Raw genomic sequence first — 16,477 nt, 5'->3', positions numbered from 1 at the left:
TTCAAGCCTGATCAATCTGGTCGTTCGTTATCAACCTTCCTTCCTCGAGCTCGCAAACTCGTGTTGATGGAGAACCCCTCGCTGGAGTTTCAATGAAACGTCACGAGATCGAATATACGATCAAACAGATCTGGAGTCCTATTTCGAGATCAGGCTGAGCAGCTTGTTGTCTTGCACGAATCAATATGCGGCGTGAGATGTCTTCGAAGCTCATTGCTCCGGCTGACCTTGACGAAGCACGCCAGAGCTCGAGTCTCGGAAGAGTTTATTCGGTGGCTGCATCGGTAGCGACGACTACTACATGTTACCGTGCATGCAAGGCATGGTGTCCTCCAACTTGCAAACAGGGCTCCACGAGCCTATCAGAATGCCTGCGAATTGGGGCTATATCTCCAAGAGATGCACCAAACATGTCTCGTTTGGGCAAAACTGCTTCTGGATCTTCGTTCAAGAGTGAAGCGAAGGGCATTGAGATGTCCGTGCAGCACTAGTGCATGTGATATGCGGCAGCAGGCTCAGGGGCGGTGTTTGCTAGCTGCTGTGAACCCTGCAATGTGCCGCTCGGCTGCACTTGCCTTGACTTGTACCGTGGACTGGACATCTGCACGCCGCTTAGATGGTGGACCAGCCTGAAGCCAGCAATACTTGCACGCCTGTCTTCTTCCTTCTTCACCTCAATTCTTGTGCGAAAGGTCTACAATATCTACTCCTACCAAGACGTATTCTGTCCTGGCCTGCGCCTGTCACCCGCAGTATGTCTGCCACAAATCTCTCAGGTTCGCCATCTGGTACACCGGGTGTCCCGCCCAATCCTACAATCTCAGCCGTCGTAGCATGCAGGAGCCCTCCAACTTCAAACTGCTACTGGCCTACATCTAATATAGAAGTCACCGTAACCCAATCAACCGTCATCTACAACACAACGTTATCAGGCGGTGCTTCAACCAACTCCACTGCCTTTCTATGGTTAGAAGTCACGGATTCCACAGCTCAGAGTGCAACGCTGTCAGTGTCCAGTAGTGACGCTGTGACAAGTGTATCCGCCACGGCAACCGCTGCAAGCTCGAATACAGGCGCTGCTACGAGCGCCGCTCAGAGTGGCACCTCGTCGCCTTCGCCAGGGCGGAGTAATGACACCGGAGCCATTGCAGGAGCGGCAGTGGGGTGTTTCGTTGCAGGAGCATTGATCGCTGCTCTCATATCTTTCTTCATTTTCAAGAAACGTGCGAAGCGCAACAGAAACGCAGCTCGAGGTGCCTACGTACCTGGCTCAGAGCCTCGTTACGGTGGGGAGAAAGGAACTCCGATGATTTCTGTAGCAGCCATGGGAGGCCTTGACTTTCTTCCACAGCAGGCAGCCGATGCGGAAGTGCGAACAAAGCTTTCAACAGTAATCGACCAGATCGACCAACACGTCGAAAACTTCTACAACAATCGGAGCATACCGCTTGATGCCAATCTCGAATCGGAACTCTCTCGCTTTGAGACGTCACAGCTTGCTCAGCCGCTTGCTGCTTGTTTCGAAAACGCTACCAATCCTATGCTTTTGATCAAGCATTGCTTGGCATTTCATATCTTCAATCTCACAGTTGCGCCTGGCGAAGGTACACAGCCTCTTCTGCCTCAAGACCTCGCAGGCACAGTCGCTGCAATATATAACAGAACGGTGTCCCATTCTGCGTCAAAAGGTATGTTTAACTCCGCTCGCTTGACTCTACTTGCTGATGATTGGGTGGAGATACTCTCGCGGCTTTCAGCACCTGGAAAGCACTGACCAAATACCTACGACCTGATCTGATGCGAGATCCCTCATCGTCTCAAAGTACTGGTGAAAACGTTACGCGCATCGCAACCCACTTCACCAATGTGTTCTCGCCTTGGTCGAACACACAGTACTCCAACGAGCATCGAAATCGTCATCTTACCGAAGTCATCAATAATGCAGTACAGACCGCTGTCTGGCTATTCGGTCAGCCTGATACTTTCAAGTTCGACTGGGTCACGCCTGCTCAAGATACCGGACGAGGTACTGTGGGCAGGAACATCAACAGCGTGGTGATTGTGCCAGCTGTTTCCAAGGTGACCCACAATGGTGTGAGGCTTGGTGGCAATGGTCAGAATGTGCTCAGCCCAGCTGTTAAGAGTTTCTGAGAGTTCGCGCGGACCCCTAGCCTTTGCGAAAGAGTCACATTGTCGAACGGGATCAACAGCCACACGAGGCAGGGGCGAAGCTGCTGAACGTATTGCGAAGGATGTCTTGCCATCTTCACACATTTCGAGGTACGCCTTCCACCTTGCTTAAGTCAATCGTTCATGGACCAGAAATTGCATATTTGCAAGGCCCGTAGGTATTAGTCGCAGATGGAATAATGACAAAGCAAGGCTTCGGCTTCGCTGTCAACGACAACTCCGCTGATGCTTCCGAATGTCGCGGCTTGATCGCTTGCAGGCAATGGGCAAGGAAGTCGCATCTGAGACATGCGGTAGCTTGGGCACTTCCCCTCGGGGACGCCGCAATGCCTGATTAGGGAATCACAAGCTTGGTTGGTGGCCGGAAATTGACCACTACAGTGGGCGCACACCGGTTAATGTGGGGTGAATTTGAGACGCTACCCAGATGCGGACGACACTCCCAATCTTGTTGAGGGTCCATAATCCCAGCCTGATCTTGCAACATGTAATATTGTTTCCCATCGAGGCGTCATCGATGAGACAGAAAGATCACCAATTGGTACGGCCGCTCTCATCATGCGGATCGAATATTTGAGGTGCTTTGAGCACAGATGTTTGCGAAGGAGAGCACGGCCTGGATCACGATTTGTGTAAGGCGCAGCCAAGTACACACTAGGTGCAGAACCCTTGAAACCGTATTCATAGCGCGAACGCCATTCGATAATAAGCGAGAGTAAAGTTTGCAACTTTTCGCGAGCGGAAGGACATCTGGTCCTAAAGCAGCACGGCGCGCTCGGCCCAAAAGCTTGTGGCATGAGACAGACGCAAGTTGACCGTACCACCACACAGCGCACCACATGGCGCAGCCTCGGGCCCCATCACATCACAACTCGATCTTGCTGTCGACTAGCTTCGACCATTCCGTCGATGGGCTGAGCTAAGTGACGGTCTTCGACCTTCGCAGACATGTCGTCTGATGGTAGCTCGCTGCCTTCCGTGACACCAGATTTCGTGTATATCGTTAAGATAGGTGACTTTCAACATGTTCTGCGACCAGCCGAACACAAGTCGTGCGAATATCTAGGCTTGGCGCGACAAGCTGTCGCCCATATAGACATGGCACGAAACTTGTTGACCGAGCGGGGCCCATTCCTGCTTTCGGAAAGGCAGCAGAAAATGGATGAACTCATTTGTGACACTGAAGAGGCGATCGACCGGGTCCTCAAGCTCCTGGAACCAGCTCGAGTAGAACAAGTGAGTGAGGAGAGTGTTCGCATCAACACCAAAAACCCTTGGACTCTGGAGGATGGACCCAAATCTGCTGCAACCTTCGGAAGATTGCAGACTACCCATGACAAGTTGAAGACTGTACTTCACGACTTGAAGAACATTGAGGCCACAGCACAGCTTGACAATTGCGAAGTTCGCGCCAATACCGTCCTTAGTCGACCTTTGTCCTCGCAGTCGCAGCAAACACAGCCCTCTTCTTCGGCGCAAGTACCGATGGCCCAGCAACAAAATCCGAAAAATCTACTTGCGTGGAAGCGCAGTCGACATCGACAGTCTAGGCAGACTTTGGGCAACGATAACTCTTCCGTTAGCGGTGTTGCAACCGACGACCACCCGAATCTTGATTTGCAAAGTCCCGTCAGCAGCCATGGAAACACGTTGATGGGAATTGTGGATGGCTCAGTGCGACATCATCGAGATCAGACATCTTCTGTCAGTAGCCTACCTTATCGTGTCGAAGCACAGGACGATTCCTCGGCTATTTCAATGGACAAACTTCCGGTAATCCACGAATTGGATGGGGCTTCGGCGATCGCTATCAAAATCGAAGACGGCAGATCAAAGGCCATTGTAGACAGCCCAGACGAATCGATATCGGTGGACCATCAACAGCAGAGAACGCATTCTTCCGGCAAGTTGAAATCGAATGATGATGCACAGGGGACCATGAAGTCGTCTACAGCAGAAACAACGTCGAACGTATTGCCTTCATCACCCGGTCAAGAGCCATCGGAGGAGATTCCAACACCACAGCCTGTTAAAGACAGACCCAGAGATACCTACGCCGATTACCGAGAACGGGCAAAACGTCAAAGAGGATCTCGGCAGGAGCCGCAAGCAGAACCACCGGTAGCGCTTTCATCGTCCCCAACAGGACTGTCAACATCACCACAGCAGGAAAATATCGAGGGTGGACCGGATCCTGCGCCACCTCAAGCGTTCAATGTGACTGCCCAGACTTCTCATAAAGCTAAAAAGCAGCACCATTCGACCATGGCACACGCCGTGCAAACGACCACGGTTGCGCAAGATAACGACTTCCCGCATAGCCGAAGAGGCTCTTCGCAGCTCAACGAATCGGATGTCTCAGAATGCAAGCCGAAAAGGACCACAAAGCAAGCTTCATCTATCAGCAATCCCAGAGCGCTACCTCCTATATCGAGCACGACGTTGAGGCACATTCCGGCCGATGCTGACCACTCGCAGAATATTGGCTTAAACTCACCCCAAAATGTGCCAACTGTCATGCCTACACAGTCCGGATCAATGTTGTCTCCTTCACGTACCCAGAACTCGCCTCAGGCACAGACTCCGTCCTCCGCTACACAAGAGACGGAATTGTTTTTGCATGCCCAGCCACCGGCCAAAAGCCATGAGATCTTCCGAATCGACCCCAAGCTGGCAAGACTCCCATCCTTACTTCGTGCCGGCCAGAAAGGGAGATCCAAGGTCTTGCCTCCTTATCCTGTGTCAGAAACCGGGTCAGATCACGATAATGAGGACCAAATCTCGGAGCTCCCTAGGCTTCGGCAGGTACAAAGCGCCATGGAACGCCCAATCACCGCTCCTCCAATACCACATCCTACCACGCGCGCGACTCATCCACCACTTCAGATCATGCAGGCAATGGAAGAGTATACACATCAGCGTTCGTTTTCGGACTCGGTTGTTCCTCAAATCAATGTTACGCGTGCGCCAACAATACCCAGAAAGCCGGTACCATATCGGAATAGCATGCTGGTCTCTGGGACCGTACCTGGACTACGCGCTTTGGATGGTAATACACAATCAGCAGGTCGACCACAATCTGGTTTCTTTCCTTCTGCAGCGGTCTCGGAGCACGGCGTTAGCAGCCCACCGTCACCATTACAGTCTGACAACCGCCATAACCTGACTCTTCCCACACACAGCTCGACTTCTCTACACAGTCTGTCTGTTCAAGGACCCTCATCGCTCGGATCTTCTCGAAGGTCAAGTGTCTCCGCAGAAGAGCAACCAAACCCACAACCCCCACAAGGAGCTGTTTCACCTTTGCGGCCGAGAGTACCAAACCCTCTGACGATGCATCCTACCAGTGTACTGACACCTCAACCTTCAGCCTACCAGGCCCAGTCAGCAGCAACACACAATCGTCAGCAAGTGTGGGTGCCATCTCAACCCGATTATCGATCGCCTGCATTCCAACAGAGTCGCCACTTTGTCGATCCGAGCCACAATGAACACCTCGGTCCTTCGGAGCGCCCGCCACCGCCGCCTTCTTCACGCTTCAGAGACCGTGACCAAGCAGTCGCAGTGCCTCATACGCCTAATCGTAGCCGTACCGAGCCAGTTGAACGTCATGTGCTTGAGCAGGCACGGATGCAACCACGTCGCGCATCTGAGCAAGATCAGATGCCACTACTCAGAAATCAAGTCCACAACCGGGAATCAGCGCACTCGCAATCAGCGGCATCACCACAAATGGGTTCGCTATACCAAGGGAGGGCACAATTGGTGTATGTAAAACCAACGCCATATCAGGCCCAGAATGCCGGCCTACAACCACCTGGCCCCCAACCACCAGTCGACCGCTCGTCCATCACACGAACAGCGCCACCCGCAGACACTGAGCACAACGCGAAGCGACTGCCTATTCCAGACATTGGTCGCGGAGCAAGTCTCAACCATAACGTGGGGCGCCAGAACATGAAGGACAAAGATCTGTTTGGTCGGCAGGTATGGCGGGCAGAACCACATGATCAGCAACAGCAGCAACAGCGCTACTCGTACTACGAGCCTCAGCAGCAAACTCAACAACAACCACGGACACCTTTACAGCTACAGCCACAAGCCAAATCTCAACATTCACACAGCCACGATAAACCACATCAACACGCCTGTCACTGCGACGACAACGCACAATCCCAGCCAGCATTCCCAAACGGTAAAACATCTTCACCAGGCGAAGTAGTCCCACATGTTCGCCTCACTCCAGTTCACGAAGGCCAAGCCATGTCGTCAGCAAAGCCTTCGGCGGAAATACCACTTTACCCTCCTCAACCTCAGACTCAGCTGGAACTGGAACCTGCCGAGCAGAAGCAACCCACGAAGAAGAGGTCCGGTTGGTTAGCCCATCAGGCGAATAGACATAGATTGATTGGAGGACGGCGGTAATGGAGCAGCATGCCCTGGGGTTGGACCTTTGAAGTTATGTTCCATTGTCGGCTGTACGCTATATTTGGTGGTGAATGCAGTCCATTGCTCGAAGAAATCGAGAATCGATGTGTGGGCATAGCCTATCAGCTTGAGATCCCACCTTATTGACTTGAACGATTTAGCGGCATAGAGCTCGGTGTGAGGAGTGCTACCAAATATTGCATGGTCCCTACCAGAAGAATCGAGGTCGTATCATCGCATAAATTGAGCTCTTTTTCAAACAACACGGTGATTATCATCAGTCACTGAGACTCGAGAAACTAGCGCGCAATATTAAGCAGTGTATATCTGTTACGAGCACAAGCATCCTTCTCTTTCGAGCTGACTGTGTTCTCGAACTCTTCCATGTTAGTATTTCAGCGCCGATATGCTCTTCCTCCTATAGGGTACTCTGTATGTCCAGGGCGCTCATATGAGGCAGGCGCGGATGGCCCAGACCCGGATTTGTGCGCAATATGCCCAATTTCTCGCTGACGATCGATACATGGGCCCTGCGGTTTATTCCGCTGGTAAGCGGACATTGCCGACGATGCCTAGAGCAAAGCTCAGCTGCAACATTCCGCCCTTTCTTTCATGGACCTGATACCAGGCTCAGACTTACGTTCAGACGTGTGGAAAATTTTCATACTGTAAGTCAAGCCTGTGCTGTCAATAAACTGCTGATCCAGCAAAATCAGCTGTGAGTGTCGCAAGGCTCGGGAAGCTCAAAGCCTCGATATTCGGGCACCATAGGCGCTCACACAGCCTAAAGCTTAGAGCCGGTGATATCCGCGAAGCCCTAGACCTAAAGTATGCGACACCGACAATTTGTTAACGGCACAGGCTTTGTGTATATCAAGCAACCGTTACCACAAAAGCCAAGGTTGAGGAGGCGGTGCGACGGAATTTCATTGTTGGGTATCAAGTCAATAAACAGTCCCATCCGTTCCTTGACGCTCATGACCTTGATGCTGTTAACACCATACTCGCTACGATGATTGTGAAGAGGCTTGCACCACTCCATTGTGGTTTATTTGCCTTCCATCCCCACCACTGAATCGTCGATTTGACTCCTTCTAGGTCTATTCCGTTCTCTATGTCTATATGTTTTTCTCTTGAAGCTGTATCATTCAGTCTCGTTGTACGGCTTCATGTCTTGTAAACCACCGCAGCAAACAAGTTATTCGCCGTTCCCACCACCACCAGCATGCCCGCCTCTTCTGCCGTTCCTAGAAGCTTTCTTCTTAACCACCCCTGTACCCGCAGGTTTCGGGTTCAGTAAATCACGACTCGCGTCTGGTCCTTCCTTCGCAGCAGGTCGTGGCCTTCGTGGCGGAGGTCTCGCAGTCTGTGCCCCCGTACTAGTTGGTCCACCAACAGTCGCATAGTTGAAACCCGGCACGCCCTTCAGTCCCATCTTCCCAATCGTCTTCTTCTCCATCGGTGGTGGCTCGGGACAATGCATACCCTGCATCGCCATCTCATTCGCCATTCGTACCAGTCCAGCTTTGTCCATACGCAGAGGCTTGAGTAAACCAGATCCGGCGAAGAAGCCCAGAAAAGACGAGTAAGCGCGCTGTTTGACGGTTTCGTCGATGGCGTGCATTGCGCGCTCGACGCTGGATGCATGCGCTACCGCGTCGCTCACGATCTTGGCTGTTTGCGCGTGTGGCTGGATAGGTAGACGGCGGTTGGCGTTGATGAAGAATGACTCAGCTTGTGTGAGCAGGATGATGGCTCGACCTGTGTTGCCTGCTCGTCCTGTTCGGCCCACACGGTGGATGTATTGTTCTGAGTTTGAAGGAAGGCCAACTTGGACGACAAGATCGACATTTGGAAAATCCATGCCTCGGCCAATCACGTCAGATGCGAACATGAGGCCTGAGCTGGCGGTCTTGAAGTCGTTGGTGGTACGAGTACGTACGTTCTGGCTCAGGCGGGAGTGTAGCTCGAAGACTCGAAGGGATGTAAGGCCTTGGGAAAAGAGATTGCTGTAGAGCGCGACCATGTTTGCGGTGACGCCGAAGACGATGGCTTTCGAGTCGGGGGTGAGTTCGTGGTTGAGGAGAGATGCGAGGGTGTTGAACGTGTCCGTGACGGAGGGCATGATGACGTGGTATTGAGGTACTCTTTCTAATGTTGGTGGCTCGGCTTTGTCGATGGTGGACAGACTGGCATAGCCTGGAGCGAGGACATTGTCAACGACTTCTCTGGTCTTCGCTGGAACGGTCGCAGAGAAGCACATTCCTTGCCAGCCTGCACTTTTGGGTGGCAGGAGCTTGAGAATTTCCTTCACGTCTGCGAGAAAGCCACTCTCGAGCATAGTGTCCGCTTCATCCAAGATTAGTGTCCTGATGTTGGCAAACTTGCGGACTACTTGGCTCTCGGATAGGTAGTCTTTCAGACGGCCTGGTGTCGCCACGAGGATGGATGGAGACCCGTTCATGAACTTGGAGAGGTTGGTGGCCTTCGCCGTCCCACCGAACGCGACGTGACATTCCAGCTTGTTCCTGCCCAGTTGAGACGTCAACTGATCGCATTCCTTAGCGATCTGCAAGGCAAGCTCGCGAGTGGGTGAAATGACAAGGACACCAACTTGGCCATTGGGGAGCGGCGTAGGCGAGTTCAACAGTGTGTGTAAACATGGAAGAAGGAAGGCTGCGGTTTTGCCAGTGCCTGTTTTGGCTTGAACTAGACAGTCGGACTGAAAGCTGGGTAATTGAGTAAGGACGATCTGTTGGACGGGGGTCACGGTCTCGAAGCCCATGACACGAAGAGCTTTGAGAAGGCGAGCATCGAGGTTGCCCGCCATGCTTGCATATGGCTGGGCATCGCTGCCATCTTCGAGGAACGGCATCGAGTGGTTTGTTGACAGTGCAGGTATCTATTGTGGTTGGGATATTTGACGAGATGTCGTACTTCGATTAGTCGATGGAAGTTTTGGCCAAAAGAGCGTTTGCGGTTTACACGAGCAACAAAGACATTGATGACGTCAATCGCAATTATTCAGTCGAAGCGGCTGTGCCAGTCACACGTGAGCAAGCGTAACCCCTAGAAACGAGCGTCCTTGCCATATTAACATGGAAGCAGCAACCTGGTGAACGTTATTTGCTGTTAGTCGTGTAGAACGTTAAGAATACCGCCACGGTTACCAATACGCCACCGTAGTCAAGTTATATGAAATCGTCAATCTCTACGGACGGTGAAACGGCGCTGTATGGTAGCGTTCTAGACACAAAAAGCGCAAGTAGTCCTATTGTTATCGATAAGGGTGCTGCATAAGAATTTACATAAAAAAAATTCTGGATCAAGATGCCTTGCGCTCTACGCTCTTGGCTCGGTAGTACTCACAATCCTAATCGCAAACAACATGTCAAAGCGCAGTGCAGAAGAACTAGACGGCGGTGCGCCGCTCAAGGCTGGACAGCGCCCAGAGACAGGAGCGCAGAACGAGGAAGGCCTCGACTTTGAAGATGAATTCGAGGACGAGTACGACGACTCAGGGGACGAAGTCATGGAGGCAGGCGTTGACGGCAGGCCAGATGCAGAGCGTGAAGCGGAGACAAAAGGTATGTGCAAACTACCATGACATCTCGCTCACACTGACAAGGTCAGACGCCATGGACGTCGACACAAAAGAACAAACATTCATCCCTGGCAGATCGATATTACAGCCTGGCCTGTCATTGACCCCAGATCCAACAACATACGAGATGCTCCACACAATGTCCACGACATGGCCATGCCTGTCGTTCGACATAATCCGCGATAACCTCGGCGACAACCGCAAACGATACCCACGCACACTCTACGCTGTAGCAGGCACACAAGCTGAATCTTCGCGTGCCAAGGAGAATGAGCTCGTGGTCCTCAAGCTGAGCAGTCTCGCCAAGATGGACCATGGCAATGAGTCAGATTCTGAGGACGACGATGACGATGACGACGAGGCGTCAGATCCGATATTAGAATCGAAGGCGATACCACTGCCAAGCACGACCAACAGAATACGGGCGTTCCAACCTACACAGACAACGAGTAATTCGTCAGAAATGCCAACGACGCTAACAGCGACATCACTTGAGAACGCACAAATACACATTCACGATGTGACGCCACACCTGAAAGCGCTATTAACGCCTGGCTTCATGCTTCAGCCAAATGCCTCGAAACCTCTCGCTACGTTGCGGATGCACAAGGACGAAGGCTACGCGCTCGACTGGGCGCTCGCTTCTTCCTTTCCGGCCGGTCGGTTACTGAGTGGTGACTGCGCCGGTGCAATATACAGCACGCAAGGCAACGAGAGTGGTCAGTTCGTCGCGGACTCGAGACCATACCTCGGGCATGCGGGTTCGGTAGAAGAGATCCAGTGGTCACCGAGCGAGAAAAATGTCTTCGCATCAGCGAGCAGTGATGGGACTGTGAAGGTGTGGGATGTTAGAAGTAAGAGTCGTAAACCAGCTGTTGATGTCAAGGTATCAAATACAGACGTTAATGTTATGTCCTGGAGTCGGCAGACGGCACACTTACTCGCTACAGGCGCGGATGATGGGCAATGGGGTGTCTGGGATCTGCGGCAGTGGAAGCCTCGGCAGGGTGGCGGTGCATTGACCCCCAGTCCAGTCGCGAGTTTCAATTTCCATAAGAAGCCGATTACGAGTATTGAATGGCATCCATCGGATGACAGTGTTGTGGCGGTTGCAAGCGCCGATAACACAGCAACATTGTGGGATCTGAGTGTTGAGATCGACGATGAGGAATATGGCAAGGAGGCTGGACTGGGGCTTGGAGAAGGGGCTGAGAAAGTGCCGCCTCAGCTGCTGTTTATACATCATGTTGAGGACGGAAAAGAGCTGCATTGGCATCCGCAGATGCCTGGTACTGTGATGGTGACAGGAGGTGGTGGCTTTGGAGTATTCAAAACTATCAGTGTCTAGTTGGCGATATCCGTACTATCGAGACGTTCGGGCTGTCTCAGGGCTGCATCCGTCCCTGTGCTCGACCTGTTCAGATCTTTTTCCACATTTCATACTCCTCCTCAAGATGGTCTTTGAGCTGCTTGAACTTGTTTCCAAAGTTCTTTCCGCATCTCCAGCATTTCATGTCTCCCTTGATCAAACTCTCCTGCTCGACCGAATCCAGCAAGTTATCCTCTTCCATGAGTGGGAAGTCCTCAAGCGAAATGAAGAAATTGGTATTGAAACTGTTGTAGTGCTTCTTGTGCTTCAGCGCCGAAGAGTGCATGTCGCATGATATGATGTGGACATGTAGAGTATTCATGCTTGGCTGCGCGTGTACACCAATGCGAATGTCAGGCAGAAAGTCGCGCGCTGGTGGCAAGTCCTTTGGCAGCTCATCACTGTCGAGAGCGTCGTTGCGAGCTTTGCAAGTAGCTGAATATTGCGAGACCAAGCGCGAAAGCTCTGAAGCGGCTAGCTGAGCGGCCGAAGCAGCTTCAGTCTTCATGAGCTCCAAGAAGGCAGCGTTCTTTTCCTTATCAGAGTTGAATGCTTCGAAAGGCGTGAGATTGTAGAAGGCTGGATCCTTTGGTAACATGAGAAGATGGACTAGTGCTTTGGGAAAGAGGTCGCGAATCAAGATCGTGTGTTCAGTTTCTCGGATGATTGTACCAGGTGGAAGCGACGAGGGATTGGTGATATATGGCAGGAGTCCTGATCTGAAAGACTCTAGTCCTGGCTTCGATATGGCTACAGTATGGTGGGGTTGTTTGCCATCGGTCTTTTGCTGTTTCGTTTTGACAGCCATCATTTCGGAGAAAGCATTCCTCTTTCGTGGAACAGAGCTGGCAGTTTTCGCTCCAGCGATATCCTTCTCTGGTGCCTCCCTGACAGTCAGTGAAACATCATCCTGCTTAGAAACCGCTGTGCTAGCGACTTCCTTCTGTTCCTTTGCACCTGTACCTAGCTTTTCAATGTCGGGCATGTTGTTGCTTGCAGCTTCCTGATTGCTCATGGTAGGGACGTGTTAGCATCGTAGCTCCGACACGGAAACATCGCGACTGTGCCTGCAGTTTCTGTATTCCGTAGAGAACTTCCAGCGTCACGCTTCTAATCCGTGCGTGAAAGACCACAAGGTGAATACTACTGCGTATCGTTGACTGTATTTAATGGTCAGTCGGTGCATACAGCTTCAGCAGCTTGACACTACCCAAAGTACCCAAACGGCAAGCTGTAGGAAGACCGAGAGGTACGCTCTGGTGCGCTTTGCTGGCTGGAATGCAGCTTACGTCACCCCTCTCTTTAGGCGACTTTGTGTTTGGATCTGCACTAACGTTCCCTGTAGCCGCTTCGGCCAGAAGTTTAAAGTGCTTGAGCATGCACGCCCCGACTCAAATATCAAGCTTGGAGCAGCCCACTCGTTTCGGATTCCAGTTTCATGAGTCTTTGCATCCCAACACACGGTTTGAGGTGCTGCTGCTTCTCTTACAGTACGCAAATCGACCAAAAAGGTTGCAGAGGGTCTCGGAATTGCTTCTCTTAATTACGTATCCACTAAAAATGGCTCCTTCAAAGATTAGCCTATTGAATAAACTCAATACTCGCGCGATCTCAATACCCTGGCGATATGCCTCCACTGTACACGATCGTCGAGAATCAAGCATAAGCCGACTATTGATTGATAATATAGAAGCTATTTCTCTATAGACACGGTTCGGTGGTTCGTCAAGGTCAGGTGTTTTTGATTAATTCGACCTTGCTCTTATGAAAGAGTCCTAATCCACACTCGTACACGACTTGGCTCATCAACAAACTCCCGCCTGAAGCAAAAGTACGTTAGATCGTCACGGCAAGCAACGGACCTGCAGAGGTGCGATTCTTTCATCAAGTGTGATGATCGACAAAACATGAATTCGCAACGGAAACAATCCAGCAATATTGGGCTACGCCGACGGCAGACTACCGCGAGAGCCATGCCAACAACAAGAAAAGGAACTAATGTGAGCAGACGTATCCGATGCGTTGCCACCAAGCTAATAAATCAGAGCACTCATGGTAGGCCTGCAGAGTTGATGGTCCAGAGTCACCTGACCCACCTTCCTGTCATATCACGGCTTGAGGGCTTGAAAGGAACCGAGCTCGTTCGACTGGATTTCGATGCCGCAGACTCAAAGGCTTCAACGCCCGAAAGCGAGGAAACACAACATGTAGAGCGTCAAGCAACGGACAGCGACAACGGATCGTCGCCAACTTTGTTGGTCAACCCTAACTTGGAAGTGCTTCCAGTTGTGAAGACGGAGCAGGCGATAGGTGCCTTCGACTTCTATGTCAACTCGTACGCTACCTCAATCATCGAGGTTTCATCACAGAACGTTGGCTCGTACTCACACGTCATTCATCAGATACTTCACGATGAGCTACTTTTTACAGCATTCACGACAACCTCGGAAGCTGCCAGATGGAGATGTCAGAGTCTATATGATGATGCGCCACTCAGCGTTGCAAAGGGCTATGGAAAGACCATCTCACTATTGTCACAGCGGCTGCGGTCTGAACGGTTTGCAATGTCGCCAACAATTCTGCTCACCATGGGTCAGCTTGTCGCCATCGAGATACTGATCAAGAACGTGAGCGCTACTGCAAGGCACCTGGCTGGTATGCAAGCAGCGATGAAGCCAAAGAACAATGTCGAACCCCCAGAAGGCTCAAGCCGTGTGCTTTCTGCAACGGATATATGGTCACAGTACTTCAAACATCGAGCCATGATCAAGTCAACGATATCGAGAACCGACCCATTGACGTACCCCAAGCACCCCTTCAACCCGAAGCTCAGCATGCAAATAGCAGACTTACCAGCAGGGTTCTCCGACCTAGCACTTTCTGGAAGGATCAGCACTCAAATACTTCAGCTGCTGGAGCATTTCAACACATACTCTATCAAACTTTCACATCTCAATGAGGAAGGCACATTTGACTCACCTGAACGTACACAAATCATTCTTCGACAAGTCGCATACTGTATCGAGTTCCATCAGATCCAGCATTTAAGTACAATCGAACGTCTCATCCTCACAGCGCTGACCGCATACGTGATGCGCCGAGATCGGGTACATCCCGCCCTAGTCAATGGTCGAAACTACTTCCAGATCACCTGTGCGTACCAAGCAAATTTGTTATCCTCCGCAGAGAATGGCGTCGACCAGCAAGACCAAGGGAGCGATCTGCTAGCGTGGGTCGGGCTCATGCTTCTCCTGACTTCAACTGCAGAAGCACATGCGCGTAAACTCGCGCTCAAATTGTTACCACGGAGGCCAGAGCCACTGAAAATCTTGAAGAAGTGCCAACAGTTCTTCTGGGACGACGACCTGACCAACGCACTATTGTCAGGTAATGTTCTAGCGACAAACGCAAGCAACGATATCATAGCGGATAACATTAAGCAGGCTTTGCCTGGGTCTGACGATTGAAGATCTATATCGAGATGCGGTCTAAACCCTACCATTTCCTCCAACGAGTAACCATGTCAATCAACTTGTCAGATCACCATTGCCTGATGTGGAATCAGCAATGTTCTGCCTCACTCGAGGCTACACAAATTACTCCTGAATCACTGGCCTCTGCTCCTGCGACAAGCTCGTTTTCCTATTGAACGTACCGGACGTTGGAAGTGGCCTTGATGAGGAATTGGTTCTGTGCCTCTTCAAGCCCTCTTCAGCGAGCTTTCGAACAGTCTTCTCACCAGACCAGATCTTCTTGGTCTCCTCTAAAATGCTGTCCCAGTCTTCGAAGGTGGTGAAGGGAATGCCTTCCCGTTCGCAGTAGACGATCAAGTCGTGGCCAGCTTTTGCGAATAGCAGATCGGTCTCCCTTGCGGCAGATAGATCGGAGACGCCGTCACCAGCATACAGCAAGGTCGGCCTATCGTTCTCGTTGGGCATTTCGGCAATAGCATTTGCATATGGTCGGATAGTCAAAGACTTGTCATGGCCGAATGCGCTCTCATCGTGGAACTTTATGTTCCAACCACCTTTCTTGTCGAGAGAGTTATCTGGTGCCACAAGCTGAGTTTCGTTTGCGATGATCTCAATGTCCTTCATCAGATCTTCTCCGAGGAGCTTCTTCAGTAGGGCAGAGATGACTGGGACCATTCCTGAGCTCAACACAACGATGGGGACATCGTGCTCTTTCGCCCATAGCACGAAGTTTCGGAAGTGAGGATCCAGCTTGATATTCTGCTCGAGAATGCTGATCATTTCTGTTAGACTGACCTGCCATGAGTTGATCATCTTCTGAAAACCGTCTCGGAAGGAGTCGGTTCCATCGAGGATGAGTTTGTTGCCGGCTCGGCGCTGTTCCACACCGAAGCCATGGTTGTCTGTGATGTAGTCGTTCGTATCTTTCAAGGTGATCGTGCCGTCAAAGTCCGTGAAGAAGATAACCTTGGGCTTCTTGTCGAGAGTCGCTGGAAACGGCATGTCGTCGTGCTGTCACACGTTATAATCACGGCGATGCTGAAGAGGATAAATCACGAGATATAAGAGATTCCAAACTTGACTTTCACCTGAAGGTAACCGTCTCAACAAGTTTATTTCGGGTAGATTCTGCTTGCTATCAAACTAGTCAGGAACGACCACCCCTCGGTTTAAGTCTTCGTACAGTAGACGGTCCGCATGGAGGCACGTTCCTTGACATTAAATTTGGCTATCATTGGACTACCGGCAGAAATTTCGATGCTGACTGGAGACAGCAATCACTTGGGTCCTTCCTGCTGCGTAGAAATAAAAATGGCCAAGTCACGTCATTTGCTCGGCCGAAACACCGATGTTGATTGCGTCGCCGCATTTTCAAGGTTCAGCCTCGTGAACAGTTCGGGGAGATCGAGCATT

The 16,477-nt window shown here is 51.4% G+C and overlaps 7 protein-coding genes across 7 annotated transcripts; 4 read left to right on the top strand and 3 right to left on the bottom strand.

The window, feature by feature from the left end:
* Positions 1 to 754: 754 nt before the first annotated feature.
* On the top strand, positions 755 to 2,151 carry PMZ80_001674 (uncharacterized protein; the record flags this gene model as incomplete). Its single annotated transcript, XM_064870116.1, has 2 exons — positions 755 to 1,688; positions 1,739 to 2,151. The coding sequence occupies 2 exons, from the start codon at positions 755 to 757 to the stop codon at positions 2,149 to 2,151; spliced, it is 1,347 nt and encodes a 448-aa protein (XP_064735613.1).
* A 987-nt stretch (positions 2,152 to 3,138) lies between these two features.
* PMZ80_001673 (uncharacterized protein) lies at positions 3,139 to 6,615 on the top strand (the record flags this gene model as incomplete). Its single annotated transcript, XM_064870115.1, has 1 exon — positions 3,139 to 6,615. One exon carries the CDS (start codon positions 3,139 to 3,141, stop codon positions 6,613 to 6,615), a length of 3,477 nt encoding a protein of 1,158 aa, XP_064735612.1.
* Positions 6,616 to 7,816: 1,201 nt separating this feature from the next.
* PMZ80_001672 (uncharacterized protein) lies at positions 7,817 to 9,493 on the bottom strand (the record flags this gene model as incomplete). Its single annotated transcript, XM_064870114.1, has 1 exon — positions 7,817 to 9,493. One exon carries the CDS (start codon positions 9,491 to 9,493, stop codon positions 7,817 to 7,819), a length of 1,677 nt encoding a protein of 558 aa, XP_064735611.1.
* Positions 9,494 to 10,006: 513 nt separating this feature from the next.
* Positions 10,007 to 11,570, top strand: rrb1 (Ribosome assembly protein rrb1; the record flags this gene model as incomplete). The annotated part of the gene is made up of 2 exons (XM_064870113.1): positions 10,007 to 10,205; positions 10,252 to 11,570. The coding sequence occupies 2 exons, from the start codon at positions 10,007 to 10,009 to the stop codon at positions 11,568 to 11,570; spliced, it is 1,518 nt and encodes a 505-aa protein (XP_064735610.1).
* A 70-nt stretch (positions 11,571 to 11,640) lies between these two features.
* On the bottom strand, positions 11,641 to 12,606 carry HNT3_1 (aprataxin-like protein; the record flags this gene model as incomplete). Its single annotated transcript, XM_064870112.1, has 1 exon — positions 11,641 to 12,606. The coding sequence occupies one exon, from the start codon at positions 12,604 to 12,606 to the stop codon at positions 11,641 to 11,643; it is 966 nt and encodes a 321-aa protein (XP_064735609.1).
* Positions 12,607 to 13,498: 892 nt separating this feature from the next.
* Positions 13,499 to 15,058, top strand: PMZ80_001669 (uncharacterized protein; the record flags this gene model as incomplete). The annotated part of the gene is made up of 2 exons (XM_064870111.1): positions 13,499 to 13,591; positions 13,637 to 15,058. 2 exons carry the CDS (start codon positions 13,499 to 13,501, stop codon positions 15,056 to 15,058), a joined length of 1,515 nt encoding a protein of 504 aa, XP_064735608.1.
* Positions 15,059 to 15,187: 129 nt separating this feature from the next.
* PMZ80_001668 (uncharacterized protein) lies at positions 15,188 to 16,066 on the bottom strand (the record flags this gene model as incomplete). The annotated part of the gene is made up of 1 exon (XM_064870110.1): positions 15,188 to 16,066. The coding sequence occupies one exon, from the start codon at positions 16,064 to 16,066 to the stop codon at positions 15,188 to 15,190; it is 879 nt and encodes a 292-aa protein (XP_064735607.1).
* Positions 16,067 to 16,477: the final 411 nt, after the last annotated feature.

Source organism: Knufia obscura, assembly GCF_036327395.1.
Source record: "Knufia obscura strain CCFEE 5817 isolate CBS 148926 chromosome Unknown scaffold_1, whole genome shotgun sequence".
NCBI classification, from domain to species: Eukaryota; Fungi; Ascomycota; class Eurotiomycetes; order Chaetothyriales; family Trichomeriaceae; genus Knufia; species Knufia obscura.
This window is presented reverse-complemented; position numbering and strand designations above follow the sequence as displayed.